This window comes from Cnephaeus nilssonii (genome assembly GCF_951640355.1).
Source record: "Cnephaeus nilssonii genome assembly, chromosome: 13".
Taxonomy (NCBI): domain Eukaryota; kingdom Metazoa; phylum Chordata; class Mammalia; order Chiroptera; family Vespertilionidae; genus Cnephaeus; species Cnephaeus nilssonii.
In genome coordinates, this window is record NC_137084.1 from 30659045 (window position 1) to 30676629 (window position 17585).

Consider the following 17585-nt stretch of genomic DNA (forward strand, 5'->3'; position numbering starts at 1 on the left):
TGTCTGCCACCTCAAACTGCAATGAGTGGGATCGGTGCATGGCCCCCCGCAAGGAGCCTTGAGATAACAGCCAACACTTAGCATTGACTGCATGCCAGGGACTATCCTAACCACTAAGCTCATCTGCTCCCCTCAACGACTCTATAAGGTAGGTAATAATATCATCACCAACTCCATTTTATTAAGAGAAGATTGAGGTACAAAGAGGCCAAGTGACTTTCCCTAGGTCACGTGAGAAAGTGGAGCTGGCACTTGAAGCCCAGGCACTCTGGCCCCAGAGACCATACCCTCCTCACCACAGCCTGTGCAGGGCAGGGCAGCCCAGGTGGAATGTCTCAGGTTCCAGACCTTTGGCAGAACAATTCTCCCCATAGTTGAAGAACAACTAACATTCTGCTTGCTGTTCAGCGATGGTTACCTCCTCTACCTCCTCGTGTGACTAACAAATACTGCTGCTGAGGCCTCCTGCTTGTTGATGCCTGGAATCTCACCATTGGAAGTTATCTCCAGCTATTCTTAGTTCTTGGCACCTCAGAACAAATGAGTTTATCAGTGCTTTTCAGCGCTTGCTTGATGAGTGTGACAATAAAGAGGGCCTGAGCACTCGGGATAGAGGAGAGGAGCAGGGACAGTGTGCCATTGGGCAGGGTGGGAAGAGGGAATGGGGGGGCAGGGGGGACTGGGACATGAGTGACATAGGTTCTGAGCCAGGAGGTTGCCTGGGGCTGGCAGGGTGTGTGGGCTTCCGCTTACTTTTTTATAAGGCCTGACTCCTCTTCACTATCATCAAGGAAATCAATTTTCCTGTATTGGAAAGTTGTCCCGTGTTGAGCCCAAAGTACACAGCTCTCCCCAGCAGACGTCGGCAGTAACCAGGTAAGAAGTGGAAAGCCCAGAGAATGTGTACAGAGGCTGAGCCTAAAGCAGTTCCTAACTTTCCGGGGGAGCCCTGAGGGGCCCTGCTGAGGTGAGAGTCCACGAGGGGCACTGGGCCAGCCCTGGGAATCCACTTCAGTGCCAAGGCTGAGTATTTAGGGGGAAAAAAACCATTCAGGCAAAGGACAGCCATGCATCACCCATTGGCTCCCACACACATGGCAGACATCACTACTGTAATCCCAGTGCTCTCTCTCACCAGCCAACCAGGGAGCCACTAACAACTGATCAAACCTGGCCCACAAGATGGGCCCTACTTGCCACCTTTGAATCGGCCTCCCATCCTTGGGTATTCAGGAAAACGGAGGCCAAGGAGGGGGTTTCTTGTCCAGTGTTCCCCTAACTTGGTGGTAGAGCTACCATTTCTGTTGCACTGTGGAAACAAAACCGGGAAAAAAGCTGGGAATTCAAAGTGCCCTTTGACTCTCATTGAAGCATTTTATTTATCTCATTGAACTCACTTCCCACAGCTAGTCTCGGGTCTACCGAGTTGGCCTTGAACCTCTCACCTCTGCATCTGGAATTCGGAGGGCAAGGGCTAGAGGTACAGCCTCTGTGCTTGGAGACACCCCTTTGGGCCTGAGCAGGGCTAGGGAGCTGGTTTTCACCCGACTCCAACCTACTTCCCAAGCCTGAGACTTGGGTAAAAATCTGTTTTCAGAGCTGAAAGCCCTTTTCTCTTCCTGTCCTTGCAGTGACCCTTCCCAGGTCCCTGGGTCCAGGCTGGCCATGTTCTGTGAGAACCGGAGGGCGCAGGCACAGCCCCCTGGGAAAGGCAGATGGGGGCTGGTGCAGGGAGAGGGCAGAGGCCCTGCCACAGCTGTTGACCTTGGTGGGAGTAAGATCACTACTAACTGCTAGGTATTTACTCTGTGTCAAGCACTGGGCTGAGCCCTAAATATGCAGTGACATGTAATCATTACCAGACATTACTAAGAGGGAGCAATGATGTTCTTTAAGTTCATCAAGGAAACTGAGGCACCAAGACTTAAGTAACATGCCTGACTTAAATAGTAAATGGAAGAGCCAGATGTAGACCCAGTCAGGGTGGCTCCAAGAATCCATATCATTGACCACCATGCTATACTGCTTGGAGCAGTGAGAAAGAAATGATGGGTGGAATATGATTTCAGAAGCACCAGGGAAAACTCCAGCCATAAAATAATTCCTCTCTGCACCTGCCTTCTCTCTGCTTCATTGTGTCCTTCCCTCTGCAGAGTGAAGCAGCCCATACCTGGCTCTCCTTAAAACTCTCCAACGCCTCCCATGCTGTCCTCAGGACAAAGTCCAAACTCCTCGCACGGCATATAAAAGCCTCCATCACCGGGCCCCTGACCACTTCTCCAGCCGGTCCCTCGCCGATCACTTCTTTCCCTTCGGCCACTGAATCTGATTTCCCTGGCTTGCTGTGCCCTTCACTTGTCTGTGTCTCTGCACACATTCATGTCCACTCTACCCTGTGCTCCTCATGTGCATGTGAACTTCTGTGCATCCTTCAAGGCCCTGCTCACGTGTAGAAGGGAAACACTGGGCCTGGCATGGAATGAAAGCTCAATTGTGTGAGCTGCTCCCACCTGAGATGGACCCTTTGTGACAGAGATAGGCCACCCAATTCAAGACCTCTTAAATAAAAAATCCAGGGGTAGCTGATGTCAGGTCTGACTAGATCCAAGTAGTAAAGCAAGACATCGGGAACTTGTTCTGGGCATCTGTAACTGTCAGAGGGTGGGGTGGGGGGTGAAAGAGGAAGAGAAAGAGAAAGAGGGGAGGGAGAGGAGAAATTTTAAGGAATTGGCTCAAACAATTGCAAAGCTTGGCAAGTCCAAAATCTGCAGGGCAGGCGAGCAGGTTGGAGACCCAAGGAAGAGCTAATGTTGCAGCTCAAGTCTGAAGGCAGTTTGGGGGCAGAATTCCCTCTTTCTCAAGGGCATCAGCCTTTTTCCCATTTAGTTCTTCAGCTGATTGGGTGAAACCCACCCACATTATAGAGGATAATTTTTACTCAAAGTCTACTAATTTAAATGTTAGTTTCATCTAAAAAATACCTTCACAGAAACACCCAGACATGTTTGACTAAATATCTGGGTAGCATGGCCTAGCCAAGTTGATACATAAAATTACCCAGCACACCATCTCTGGACTCTACCCCCGTCTGCTTGGCTTCATTCTCATATAGGCTCTTCCCATGTGATGCCAAGATGGTCCTCCAGTATCCCAAACATAGTTTACCAGGTAGTGCAACCCCAGTGGAAAAAGCACATCTCCATCCTAAGAGTTCCAGCTAAATCCCAAGGACTTATTCTGATTAGCTTGTCTTGGGAGTAAGGCCTTCTCCAACTGGCCAAGCCTAAGTCACACATTCACCCATGTAGCCCCATCAGCAGCCCCTGGACTGAGTGAAGGAAAAGGATGGGTTCCAAAAGGAAAATTGGGGTGCTATTACAGAGGAAAGAGAAATACATCTTGACAGGCACAAAACAGGGTCCACTAAGGACTTCTGTTCCCCAAAGTTCCTCCCCCCACACACACCTCCTTTCCTTCTGTTCTTCCCTTTTCCTATTCCTGTGACCTACTCTGGGAGGAATCAGGTGCTCAGGAGGCCAGGGGTTAGCTCCCTTGGTGTGTGGAACCCTCACCCCCTCACAGCTGCTTGGCCACCACTTGGGGAGAAGAAATGGGGAAATGAGGGGCCTGCTATGACCACAGAACTCCCACGGCTGAGACACAGGAATCCCAACACTTGCTCCCCAAATACCCTGAGAAGTGAGAACTCGAATCTGACCTGGGGCACACTACTGAAGCTCTATCTCCATTTCCCCAACTACAAAAAGGAGCATAAATAGTACCTACTTCACAGACTGATGATAATCTAAAGAAATATAGATAGAGAACTTAGAAACAGTCCTTGGATCTCAAGTGAAGGATAACTTTTTAAAAAATCTGGGATAGGTGCTGTAGAAAGAGCAGCTTGGAGCCCATTTCACCCCTCAGGATGGAGCTTCCCAAAGATAGGTGTAAGGCAAATTGTTCCTTCCCCTGCCTCTGTGCCCCCCAAACTTACAACTCCAGCAACTGGGGACGCTGCTCCCCCTCCACGTGTTAAGTGCAGAAAGTCCTCCATGGCCCTTCCCTTTCTAGGGGCACTTGCTCCCCCAAGAGGCCACCAGCTGAGTGCATACGCGCGCACACATGTATACAGGTTGAGTTTGAATATTCATCTTTATTAACTTTAGCCTGCAGTGCACACAAGGTTTTCTAGAATAAAGACAGAGTGCTCATCAACTATCTTACAGTAAATGATAAGCATGTCTGTCCCTCTCCCCCTCTCAGTTGTCCCAGATTTTACCTCTCCTGTGATGCAATGAAAACCTGATGGAAAAATCTACATGCGTGGTGAGAGACTCCATAGGCGAGGGATGGGAAACAATGGATTTTCTCCATTTACATACAGGAGAGAGACAGTGGCCCCTTCCCCTCCAGAAAGGAGAGAAAGATAAAACAATAACTTTGCTTCTTTGATAGGGGATGGAAAGGGTTGCAGATTCTCACCCTAAACTTCTGGAATGTACACATCTATGGAGCTAGAGCTCTAGTCTTCGTGGCACCTTAGGGGCTGGTCCTAGGAAGCTGGTCCTGGTTCCAACACTTTGGCCCTCTTGGGGAGATAAGAGAAGTTGTATTATCCTTTTTTAAAATTGTGGTAAGATGCACATAACATAAAATTTACCATCTTAATCAGTTTAAGTGGGTAGTTCAGTGGTATTCAGCACATTCACATTGTTGTGCCACCATCACCACCATCCATCTCCAGAGCCCTTTATCATGCAGACCTGAAACTCTGTGCCCGCTGAGCACGAACTCCCCACCCACCTCCACCCAGCCCCTGGCAACCACCACTCTACTTTCTGTCCCTACGAATGTGACTACTTTAGATGCCTCATGTAAGTAGAATCGTACAGTATTTGTCCTATTTTATGACTGGCTTATCTCACTTAGTTTAATGTCCTCAAGGTTTCTCCATGTTGTAGCGTGTGTTAGAATGTCCTTCCTTCTTAAGGCTGAATAATATTCCACTGTATATATATACCACATTTTGTTTATCCATTCATCTGTCAGTGGACAGTTGGATGGCTTCCACCTTTGGCTATTGTGAATGATGCTGCTGTGAACACAGGTGTACAAATATCTCTTGGAGATTCTGCTTTCAATTATTTTGGGCATGGACCCACAAGTGGGATTGCTGGATGTGTTTTATTTTCCTTTTGGGTCAGAGCACTTATCTAGACAAATAGCTACAGAACTCATTCTCACAGTACATGAAGGGCAAAACGCTTCTAGGGAAAGAGAAAGGAAAAATTCCTTATTTTATATCTTATCTATTTTCCAAGTCTCAGGAGGCGAGGGCTTTTTACAGGAGCTCTGAGAAATCCAAGAGGTTTGTTTCCCCACAATCCACGTGCTGCTTACAGGTGGGCAGACCATGGAGGCTCTCAGCAAGCACTACAGGCAAGCAATGAGGGCAGCCACCTCAGAGGAAGAAGAGTTCCCCCCTCTCTGCCTAAATGCCCACGACTAGCCACTCTGGCCACAGACTCTTCAACCGTCAAAGGCAATCCTGAAACCAGTGAGTCAGTTCAGATTCTGCGGTTCAGGCCCATCACCCACTTAATAGGTCACAGAGCACAATTCTGCCTGATGGGGCTCCAGTCCCTCAGCACCGTCCAACAGGCACCCGGCAACCACCCCAGGCCACAGTTCCCGACTCAGGGTCCACAGATGGATTTAGGGAGGGTTTACAAACCCCAGTGTTTGATCTCCTTTTGGAGAAGTGCTCCCAAGCTTTTATCAGATTTAACCCAAAAGAGGTTAAGTTCACTCTCATAAAAGGGTGACAATTAAAACAAAAAATAAAACCTTAATAGTGAGGTGTTGGGACTTCCCAAAAAATTAAATAGTGAGCTCCTTCGGTGCAGGCCTTGTATTCACCACTGTATCTCCAGCACTTAGTAAGGTGCTTAGCACATAGTATGTGCTCAGCAAAGATAAGCCAACAAATGAATGAAGAAGAATCTGTCAAAAACAAAGACAATGCACCTCAATGAGATGATATAAGTCAATGAGAAAACTGAATCCAATTTATAGACATCAATTTTTCACTTAGCTGAGGAAACACACAGCTGTTCTGTCTGTGGGTGAACATTATCACTGATGGATTCATTTGTTCGTTTGTCCACTCAATATTCATTTAGCAAATACGTATTGAAATTGAGCACCTACTGTTACCAGATCCTAGTCCAGTGAGACAGACAGACCTGCAAATGCACTGTCACAATACTTGGGTGGTATAAGGTCAGTGACAGGGACCTTACCAAATGCTGGGAGACCCAAGCCAGGGACTGCCTTGTGGGAGGGTCAGGGAAGGCTTCACCCAGGAAGTGACATTTGAGCCCAGTGCTGAAAGCTGAGATGCAGGTAGTCAGTGGGCGAAGGAGCCTGTTTTTAGTTTCCATTGCCTGGTGCTGGGCACACACACAACAGGTGCTTCCTAAGTGTGGATTGTCAAGTGAACAGCCTCCATCTGTAGGGGCAGCTCCGCAGCTGGAAATCCCAGAGCATGAGCAACCCAGTCCCCACCGTCCATGATGTTCCATGACTCCTCAGTGTGCCCCATCCCAGCAAGACTCACGGTCGCTCACTGCAGCTGGAGCCTTATTCCAGCTTCCCCATCTTTACCCACACCGATATCCCTCCCCAGCCATGCGTCTTCTCCCTTCTTCCCCTGGACAGGCTGGGCCATCCCTCAAGCCACCTTTTCTCCTAAAGCATCCAATAGGCTACCTCTCCAAGCCCAGTCAACCTAGGTTATGCCTCTCACTGGCTGTGTGAGCTAGGGCAAGTCCCTTAGCCTCTCTGGGCCTCAGTTTCCTAAGGACACAATTATAATCATGCTGCGGGGTTATGGGGGAATCCAGCTGGCACACAGTAGATATTCAATAAATGCCTGCTCATTGATTGACGAATTGCCTCCGTTACAGATCTGGGCACCCTGAGCTAGGTTATTTCTCCCAATTAGGGGAGCGAGCAACAAACACCTCAACACCCTCTTCCCCCACCCTTTCTCACCGGGGGCTGGACCAGCAGGGAATTTGATTTGGTTTCTCCAACTCCAATGGAAAAGGTGATACTTTTCTTCAAACCATCCGGCTCACTCTTTCTGACAAAACTTCTCTAAGCTGTCCTTTGCCCAAGACCCAGAGCACCCACATCATTAAAAGAGTATCCTCTGAAAAGCACACTGGCTATTCAAAAGCTTAAAATGGAATATAATTACCAATGTGAACTTTTATTGTACTCATTTTAGCTAAAAATAGATTTTGACTATGGGCATGAGGGGAGTACTTCAGCAGTGTTTCCCTGGAACAGGTAAAAGTTAGGCAGTGGCTGTGAATCTCCCACTGTCTCTCTCTCACCCCCAGCTCTCCCTCCCTCCCTTTCAGGTCTCAGCTTGCCTGAGTGGAGAGGTCTTTCTTTGCTCAAGCACCAAAGTGAAGGGTCTCCCTTCCTCCTCCCCACAGAATCACACAGTCGCAGGCTGCCCACACTCATCTCCATTTATGCACAGAGCTCTCACCGGTGCACCAGGAAGCCAGCTATATGTGTTTCATATAGGCGCATCCTCAAGCAGCAAGGCTAAATAAGGACATGGACTTACTCTGCAGACACCACTTCCAGACAAGGCCACCCACCTTGCTCCCACTCTCCTGCGTGCCTTCCTCATTTACCCCACCCCTAGCCCAGCCACCCCCTGGAGTCTCATCAGGAGACTCCAGGCTCTGCTATTTACTGGGGGACCTTGGACAAGTGAGCTTTCCTCTCTGCCTTACGCCACCTGCCGTAAAGGGAGGTGACGATCAAGCCAGGTAAGGCAATAAAGGGCTTGGCACGTTGTCCTTGTCCATTTAAGTTTTAGGTAAGAGCTCAGTTGACTATTAAAAATCAGTAAGTGTTGCAGCGTTATTTATAATAGTCAAGATAAAGAAACAAAGCATGAATGGGTGAGAAAAATGTGGTATGAAATGGAATATTACTCAGCCACAAAAGGAAGGAAATCCTACCATGTGTGACATGGATGAACCCTGAGGGCACTATGCTAAGTAAAATAAGTCAGACAGAGAAAGATGCTGGAGGAGGGAAATGAGTAAAGTGAGTCAAAAGGTATAAACTTTCGGTCATAAGATGAATAAATTCTGGGGGTGCTATGTACAGCATGGTGACTATAGTTAACAACACTTTCTTGCATATTTGAAAGCTGCTAAGAGAGTAGATCTTAAAAGTTCTCACCACAAGGAAAAGATTGCAAATAGTTGAGTTGATGGATATAACTAAACGTATTGTGGTAATCATCTCCCAATATACATATGTCAAAACATGATGTTGTGCATCTTAAATTTATACAATGTTATATGTCAGATATATCTCAATAAAACCAGACCAACATCAATAAATGTCTTAGGATTTCAGGCAAGGAGCCCTCAGCTGATCTGAAAATGGAAAAGCCTGACATGAGGTCTACTGTGAGTCAGGCTTTCTCACTCATATGATCCATGAGTTTGTAGTAGAGGATCAGAAAGATGGACTTGCCCAAGGTCACGGCTGGTCAGGTCATCCTAGGACGTAAAGTTCCCCAGCATAGAATTTGGGTCCAGACAGCCTCTGCTCAGGGGACAGGAGCTGGGGGGTGAGGAGGAGAAGGCAGGTTGTTCAGCAGCACCTCATCTTCCCTGGCCTCAGCCCCAGCTCCGGCAGGGCCCTTCAGGCTGGGGCAGCTGTCAGTGGCCAGGCTGTGCCAGAGAGAGGCCTCCTCTTTGGCTGAGCCCAGATGGAGGCTCTGATGTAGTGTGGCCCCGGGTGGGGAGAGGGGTGGGTCAGCACACCTAACGGGGATCCCACAGCACTGGGCCAGATCATGAACTGTCCCTGTACAGCTCACATGCAGCCATTTCCCTCTGTCACTGATGGGAGTTCTCTCCAAAGCAAATCACCACGGGTCATTTGTGTGGCTGCTTTACCCACAGGGTGAGGCCCCAGTCAGCAGAGCTCCCTCACTCGCGTGCGCCCATCTGGCCTCCTGACTGATGCCAGCGACCGATGCCGTGACTGGGACTTTCCTTTGGTTTCTAACACAGGAAGGGCAAAATGCATGGATATGCAGGTTTCCCCAAAGGCCTGTTTTTTGGGACCTGCACTCTCGTCTCAGGGGCAGGAAAGTCCTCAGTAGGCCCCACATCCCTTTGGGAAGTGGTTAACAGCACAGGCTTTGGAACTGGGCCTAACTGGCTTTGCATCCCTTCTCTTCCAAGTCCCAGCTGTGTGACCTTGGCAGAAGACGTGATTCCTCTGAGCCTCGGCTTTCTCTGGTAATAGCGACTACTAAGCAGAGGTACTCGGAGCTTTAAAATGGGGGGAGACTGTGGCAGATACTAAACATTAACAAATGTTGGTGAAACAAAAGACAGAAAATCTTATTCTCTCTCCCAGTCCCCCATTTATCCATCCAGGAAGAGAGCAGGTTTGAGGATGGTCAGCAGCTTGGGAAGGGAAACGGACTTGCTTGAGAAACCCTGAATGGCTGTGTAAACTGGATGCAAATGCTGAATTGCTCTGGGGCATAAGGGGCACGTTTTTTTTAAAGAGGCTGTGAGGAAGAAAGGAAGAGGAGATATACACTAACACGTGAGGGAGAAGACCGTTGGGGGCAGAGAAACGGGGGATTTTACTAAGTTTGTGCTGTGAGGTGTGAAAATGACAACCTTCCACCTCCCCTAGAAGAGTTCAGCAAAGCCTCCATTTGTAACTGATGGGCTGGGGAGCCGGATCTTTGGGGGATGCAATGGGAGGCTGAGTTCAACCTCCAGTGGCCTTAAGGTGTAGAGTACCCAGGTCATGCATGGAAAAGCCTTCCGAGTTATGTTACTGTAGTGAGGGTGATCTTGGACCAAAATTTAAACAGGCAGAAACAAGAACTTTCTTTAAATTTCTATCTCAAGCTCCCATTCTGCCAAGCTGGCAGAAAGCATTGACACTGGGCTTTCTTGGAGTTCTTTCCCCACCTCCCCAGTTATGTGGTGCCAAGATGCTGGAAAGGGTGCATCTTGTTCCTGGGCCCCTTACCTCTGTCGGCCTGGTGGCCCTGCCTTGGGGTAAGGAAACCTTTCTTCAAAATAGCCCGTGTACGGATTTTCTGGTATAATGTACAGCCTTTTGCTTGCTGGGTGACTATCCCCATGCCTCCCCCGCCCCCCCCTATATACACACACGCGCGCACACACACACAGCAGACAGGCAGGGAGGCTGGGCACAGGTTCCTGCTCTCAAGACCTTCTCTCTCCTCCTCCTGCCTCCTGACATAGGGCAGGATGGGGATGAAAGGAAAAATGACTTTTCCCTCCTGATTCCAGCCATGACATTTGGTCTATAACTCAATCCTCTCTTTTAGTGATTTAATAGTCTTCTAAGTTCCCCCCAAGGACACAGGCTTTGGAACAGCAATTGTCTGCTTTCCACCTGGCCCCAGCTTCTATCATCTGCCTGAAAGGGGATGGGGATGGGGGAGGAGACATCCTTCTAAGTCAGCACAGCTGGCCCTACTTCATTCTCTGTATTTGTTGCACAGTATTCCATAGTAGGGATAATACCATGGTTTTTGTTTTTGTTTGTTTTTAACTAGCCCACTACTGATTGGAGTTACTGAAAGGGTTAATTTCTTGAACTATCACCCATTATCATCCTGATGACCTTCTCTGACATGATCATGGACACACCTGATCAGCCAGATAGAGACAGGGCTCTAAAGCCAGAAGGACTAGAGCTGGGAAAGACTTAGGAAGCTCTGTGCCACGCCCTTGCCTGACAAAGGAGAGGAGGGGCCCTGCCTTAGGCCACACCCACCCAGTGGGCCAGTGAGTGGGGAGCATCCAGGTCCCAGAAATCCATGCCAGGTTTTCCATCCTGCACGCAGGAAGGCTAGGAATTCTCAAAGGGGAATGAATATCCCTGCTCTGAGCAAGCTCCTTGAGCCTGCCCTTCTTCCAGCACACCGCAGCAGAAGCTAGAAGGCATCTCTGGAGGTGGGAAGAGGTGAGACCCGGCGCCTCCCCATAGAGACATTTGTAGCTCCGTGTCTATTTCTGTTGTAGAAATAAATGATTTTCTGCAGCACAAGTTGCTCCACGTCTATGTCTTGAACATCTTTCCACTTTATTCTCTGTACTTGCCTCAGTATTTCCCAGTATGAATAACACCATGCTTTTTTTATTTGTTTTGTTTAACCAGCACGCTACTGATGAGCAATTGGGTTGTTTCCAAGATTATAATGCACACTACAGAAGTCCTTTCATGCCCCTCTGTGCACCCGACTCCACACTGTTCAAATAACTCTGCCACCACACGGTGGGCAGGGTGAAGGGCATCTCTATGGCTTCTTCACAGTAAAGCTAGATGAAGGGAAGGGTGGAACTTGCCCACAATCACCCAGTGGATTTGTGCTGGAGATGTCCAGCCCCGTGCCCCACTCCAGCCTCCAAACCTAACACTCTCTTAGTCCCAGTTGAGGATCGTGTAATCGTCCTTTATGCTTGGGCACAGCTTGTGTTGGACCAGCCTATTTGTTTATTTCAAACTAGAGGCCCAGTGCACGCATTCGTGCACTGGTGGGGTCCCTCGGCCTGGCCTGTGTCCTCTCGAAATCCGGGACCCCTTCGGGGATGTTGGAGGCCCGGTGTATGGATTCGGCCTGATCCCCACAGGCCAGGCCAAGGGACCCCACCAGTGCACGAATCCATGCACCAGGCCTCTAGTATGCATATAAGATCTTTGGTTAATCTCTTTCCACCCTTCCCCCTTTCCTCTGAGAGTCATCAGTCTCTTCCATGTTTCCATGCCTATACATTGAGCGCCTGCCCCCTGGTGGTCAGTGCACATCATAGCTACCAGTCCCATGATCGGCCACGTAGCATATTAGCCTTTTATATACATATATAGGTGGCTTGGAAGATGCAGAGGTGTGGGTTGTGCCTGGCACTGCGTGCTGAGTGCCAAGGAAGGGAAGAACCACTAGATAATCTTCAACGATGGTTGAACCATCTCCCTGGCTTACAAAGTATATTTAACTCTGTGATCTCATTTTATTCCTCTGGGATCAGTATTACTATCTTCCCTACTTAGAAAGGAGGAAATTAAAGCACAGTATGGTGACTTGTCCAACATCACACAACTAGTAGTGGTGGATGTTGGGGACTTGTTAGTTAAAGATATGTATAGTGTTAGTACTAAACAGAAAAATAACATGGCTGAAAGTGAAAAACTGAACTTGTGACTACAAAGACAAAATGGCAACATTGCAGAAAGCTTGAGAGAAACTTGGATCCCCACCACCAACACACACACACACACAGAATAAAGAACTCTAAAAAAATGTTAGGTGACCATCTCATCACTCTGAACCTCAGTTGTCTCGTTTTTACAGGAAGAAAATGGTAATAACAATAACAAGCGACGGTAGGTAATATATAATTGCCCACCACCCTAATGCAATAGCCATTTGCAAGTCTGAGCTTCCCATGCAGGCTTGCATGCAAACATCCATATTTAATATGGCTGTAACCATAGGAAGCACACAATTTTGTGCCCTCCTTTCCCCCCCGACATTATCTCATGAGCTTTTTTTCACTTGGCCACATGGATGCAGCAATCGCCTTTTCAGAGCCTGAATTCACTCAGATTCATTAACTCCTGCCGCTAGTGCTAAACATTTACTGCGGCCAAATTTTCACAATTTTGGCTGATGCTGCAGGAAACATCAGAGAGATTCCCTGAAAGTTAGAGACTGTCTGAGGCCTTAGGACCCTGAGAGCCCGCCCTCCCCAGGCTGTTCACCCAACCCCACCTGCCTTCTCCCTGGCGGCTCCCAGGACCGAGGCAGAGCTGAGACATTGCCTGACAATGTCCTAAAAACAATGTCTCCACCCACAGGTTGAGAACCGCTAGCAGGGTCGCCTAAGACCATCGGAAAACACAGATATTTACATTACAATTCATAACAGTAGCAACATTACAGTTATGAAGTAGCAACGAAAATAATTTTATGGTTGGGGGTCACCACAACATGAGGAACTGTATTAAAGGGTCGCGGCATTAGAAAGGTTGAGAACCACTGCCCTAGCCCCTCCTGAGAACATACGGATTTAAGCTCTACAACCTGAACTCAGGAAATTCTTCTAAAAACTAACCTAAAATCCCATTTGCTCTTCTTTCTTCATAAGACATAAACCTTTCCGGCCATAGGCCTGTGAGAATGGCTCCAAAAAGTGTAGGAATGCATAACATTGTCTACAATTTACCAGGTTCTTTAACTCCTTAAACCTGTCTGTGTCTGATTAAGAATACAGCCTAAGGTGATTTTCTCTCTTTCCATCTTTTGCTGGATACAACTCCACAAGCGGCCTCCTTTTCAGCCTTGAGCCAGGATCCATTCCACCCATTCACCTGCCAGTCACAGGGAGGTTTCAATGTATTAGAAGAGGCATGCCTTATGGGGAGGGATGGGGAGGATTGGAAGAGCTGGATTCAAATTATGCTTCCCCACTTCCTGGCAGTGAAACCGTGGGTCAGCCATGCAACCTCCCTGAACCTCAGTTTCTTATCAGAAATAAATAAATAAATAAACAAACAGGAGCCATTACAACCTGTACTTAGCGGAAGTGTTGCGAAATCCGGTTTGTGAAAGCACTGGATACACCTTAAAGCACCTAGGAGTGCCCCGCACCTGGGACCACTTTTCAAAATATTCCAGGCGCCCCCACCCCGCCCCCTGCCCAAGTAATGTTCTTCGCTGCTTTTCTTACCCACCTGGGGTGGGGACTAGCTCCACTCTGCCCCCACCAGGACCCTCGCATCTAACTCCATCTCTTGGCGCCCTGCCCAGGTGAACCCACATCTCAGATCCTGGGCAGTGAGCTCACACTAGATACCCCAAAAGCTCCCTCCCACTCCAACCCACGAGGACCCTCCTCCTCTCTTCTGCACCCCTGACTCTTCCACCCAGACTTGAGCGTGCCCACCCTTCTCCCTCTTGCCAAGCGCACGCGCGCAGCGGGGCGCTCACAAAGCGTCCTCCAGCACATCTGGGCGCGTGGGCTGCCACAGCTGGAACGGGGGTCCAGCGTGGCCCGGCTGGGCTCCCGGCTGCGCCCCACCCCCACCCCCGGCCCCACAGATAGTGGATCAGGGAGAGGTGCGGGGCGGGGGGGGGGGGGGAGCGGGAGAGCCGGTGGGGCGGGGCCCGCGGGGTGGGGGGCGGGGGCCTGTCGGCCGGGCAGGGCGGCTGAGCCGCCGGGGACAGAGGCGCGGAGGCGCGTGGAGCCAGCCGCAGCCGATCCGTGCCCGCCCCGCGCCGCCATGCCCCTGGCCTTCTGCGGCAGCGAGAACCACTCGGCCGCCTACCGGGTGGACCAGGGCGTCCTCAACAACGGCTGCTTCGTGGACGCGCTCAACGTGGTGCCGCACGTCTTCCTGCTTTTCATCACCTTCCCCATCCTCTTCATCGGTGAGCGCGCGCGCGGGCGCGGGGGCAGCGGAGCAGGGGAGGGGGACGGCGGGGTGGGAGGAGGAAGAGGTGCCGCGCACCGCACCGCTCGGGGTCCCCTGGCGGCCCCGCAGCCGCCGCTTGTCCCCCTTCGGGGATCCCCTCCCCGTGTCCCCTGCTCTGTGCACTACCCCGCGATCCCGCACTCTCACACCTGCACTTCCCTTCATTCCCTGGGGTGCCCCCGAACCTGCACCGAACAAGGCGGACGCTCCACACCCAGGGAATCCCCAAGTTTTGCCACCTCAGGGCCGGAGCTGGGGTGGAGAAAGGGGAACACAGAGGTTTCTGTACCCACTGAAAAGGTCGGGAGGGGCTCGGGCTGCATTGAGCCGGGTCACCCCTCCCCCAAGGCACCCTCCCTGTCAGCCGAAGCTGGGCCCAGGAGGAGTGCAGCCTGCGCCTCAGAGGCGACCGAGGCCCTGCAAACCCTTGTGTGGTCTCTGACAATCCCAGGGTCCCACTCAGCCTAGGCGAGGAGAGCCGGGAGCTAGGGACAAGGATCCCCTTCCCGGCGACCCCACCTGGGCGCGTGTCTCTGGAGCGCAACTTCTCAGGCTCCGAGCCAGCAGCCCCTGACTTTGGACGCCAGAGGCCCCCAGCGCCACTGCTTGAAAGCTCTCTGCAAAGTTGGGCTCTTCACAGCGTCCCCTTCATCCCTCTTCAAGACCTTGAATTTCCCAAGCTGGTGGCTCTGTCAACTCATCCCCCTGTCTCCCCAAAAGGTGGTAATTCAGTCTAAGAATAAAAATTTTAAAAAGCAAATCTGAAAATTCATATGCAGCTTTTGGGAAGAAAGAAAATATTGTAACACAATTCAAAAGAGCAGGATGCTGCAGAAGCAGAGTTGCTAGTTGTTGACAAATAGGAACAAGAAGGAAGCATATGCGACATATGCTCATATGTGTATCAAAATTATACCAACATTTACACTCTGTTCTCAACCAAATGGTTTATTTATGTGATAACTTGTCACACAAGAGATCAATATATAAAATGGGTACCTGCATAGGTGGGCCTGGGCCAGTCCAGGCTTCATGCTTGGACACTTAGTTCATGTGTACCAGACTCCAGCATCCTCAGGCACAGGTGTGCAAAGGGGTACGTTCTTCCCTGCACTGTGGACCCAATGTCGAAGCCCCTTCCTGGGGTTCATGCACCTTCCTCCCCGTTCACCCGGCTCCCCACCTCTTCCTGTCTCTCCTCGCAGGATGGGGCAGCCAGAGCTCCAAGGTGCACATCCACCACAGCACGTGGCTCCACTTCCCTGGGCACAACCTGCGCTGGATCCTGACCTTCATGCTGCTCTTCGTCCTGGTGTGTGAGATCGCGGAGGGCATCCTGTCTGACGGGTGAGTAATCCTCCGAGAACTCAGGAGAACGGACCTGCTTCAGGGGCTTCAGGCTCAGGGAGAGCCCAGCCCGCCTGCATCCCATGAGCCAGTATCACTTGCTAATTAATCCAGCAACTGTGCACCCAGCATCTCCTGTGTGCCAGACTCTCTGTGCCAGGCGCTGGACACAAGTGAGCCCCTGCTCTCAGGGCAGCAGGGAGCCCAGATCTGAATGCCACAACCCAGTGAAATAATCCCAGAGCCTATTAGAGTGCCCCAACTCTGTGGACGGTACCCAGCCTCTTCTCCCAGCTGCTGGAGTTACCTTATTGGGGGAGGGGGAATACTCTTGCTTAGGATCTTTCCTTGGTTTCCAATTGTATATAAGGTCCCCAGTCCTCAGCCTGGCACCCAGCATCCTCCCAGTCAGCTCTCTGTGCCTGTAGGAACAAAGCCCCACCCCCACCCCCACTGCCTAGAAAAGCAGGCGGGTTGGGAGAAGTGCATGGGGCTGAAGCATGAAACACAGCAGGTGAGTGAGCAGAGCGTTGGAGGTTGAGTGTAATCAGCTGTGATTGGCACAGCACTTTTAGGTGAGAACCCTAGAGGGTGTCCAGGGCAGGTTTGGAGCCAGGGAGAACGTGGAGGTAGAAATAGCACTTAGGAGGTGATTGCTGTAATCTAGGTGAGAAATAATAGCAGCTGCAAATGGTGTGTCAGCAGCTGGGAGTGCAGAAGAGGAGGGGGCGACGCAGTCTTGTCACTAAGGAAGAATGGAAGAATCAGCAAGGCTCAGCGACTGCCTGAGTGAGGAGGTGGTGAAAAGGGGGGCATTTGGCTTAAATATCTGAGGTCCAGCCCCTCTGAGCTGGAATCAGAGTATGCTCAGACCCCACTCCTGCCAGCCCTGGCTCCTGCAGCTGGATGGCAGGGGGATGGATCCCCCACCTCCCCACACACTCCCTCACCCTCCTACTGTCAATGTCCCTGCACCCTGGCTTCAGTGGTAATCTCTGTGATAACTGCTTGCCTTGAGGCTTCTCCTGAGTATCAAAGTCCCCAGACCAGCGAGATGACCAGAATGCGTACCGCCATAGTGACTAGCAGGTGACAAGTCCCCAACACCCCTTTCAAAGCACACAAATGGGAGATAGGGGAGGGATGCCTGGTGTGCCTTTAGGCCGGAAATACCAACTAGGTTATAATTAGCAGTGACAGAAAAAGACACTCCGCCCATGCAGAAGGTAGGCCTGGGTCTTCTGCTGGCGCTTCTGCCATGTACACACCAGCTGTGGGACTTCAGACAAGCCGCCCAGGCTCTCTTTCATTCTTATGAAATGAGCATTATAACCCCTGCCTTGCCTGCTTCACAGGGCCATGGAGGATGGAATTAGAGCACAAACAGGGTGCCAGGCGAGGAGTGGCAGAGCCCTGGGCAGATAGCTTATCCCCAGAGGGTGGGAGACTGGAGTGAATCAGGTCCAGGACTTTTCTGCCTTAAGCTGTCCAGCAGCCCCTCCTGTGTGGGCTGCACATGTATCCCAAACCTCTCCAGCTCAGTGCAAACCGCCATCTCCTCCCCCGCAGACAGGTCAGCTCCTGAACAGGGCACTTGCTGGTCTTGGCTGGCCTCTATCTGTGGCCCCAAACCCCTGAACAAGCAAGTGTGAGGG

General features: G+C 50.6%; 1 protein-coding gene across 7 annotated transcripts in view; it reads left to right on the forward strand.

Annotated features, from left to right (window-relative positions):
- Positions 1-14391: 14391 nt before the first annotated feature.
- The window catches only part of ABCC8 (ATP binding cassette subfamily C member 8), a gene marked incomplete at both ends in the record, with an annotated part of 70849 nt that continues 67655 nt past the window's right edge, over positions 14392-17585 (forward strand). For all 7 annotated transcript variants that reach the window (XM_079788141.1, XM_079788142.1, XM_079788143.1 and 4 more), the window contains 2 exons: positions 14392-14539; positions 15789-15930. In XM_079788141.1, coding sequence (XP_079644267.1) covers positions 14392-14539; positions 15789-15930 — 290 coding nt within the window. The remainder of the gene's footprint in view (positions 14540-15788; positions 15931-17585) is intronic.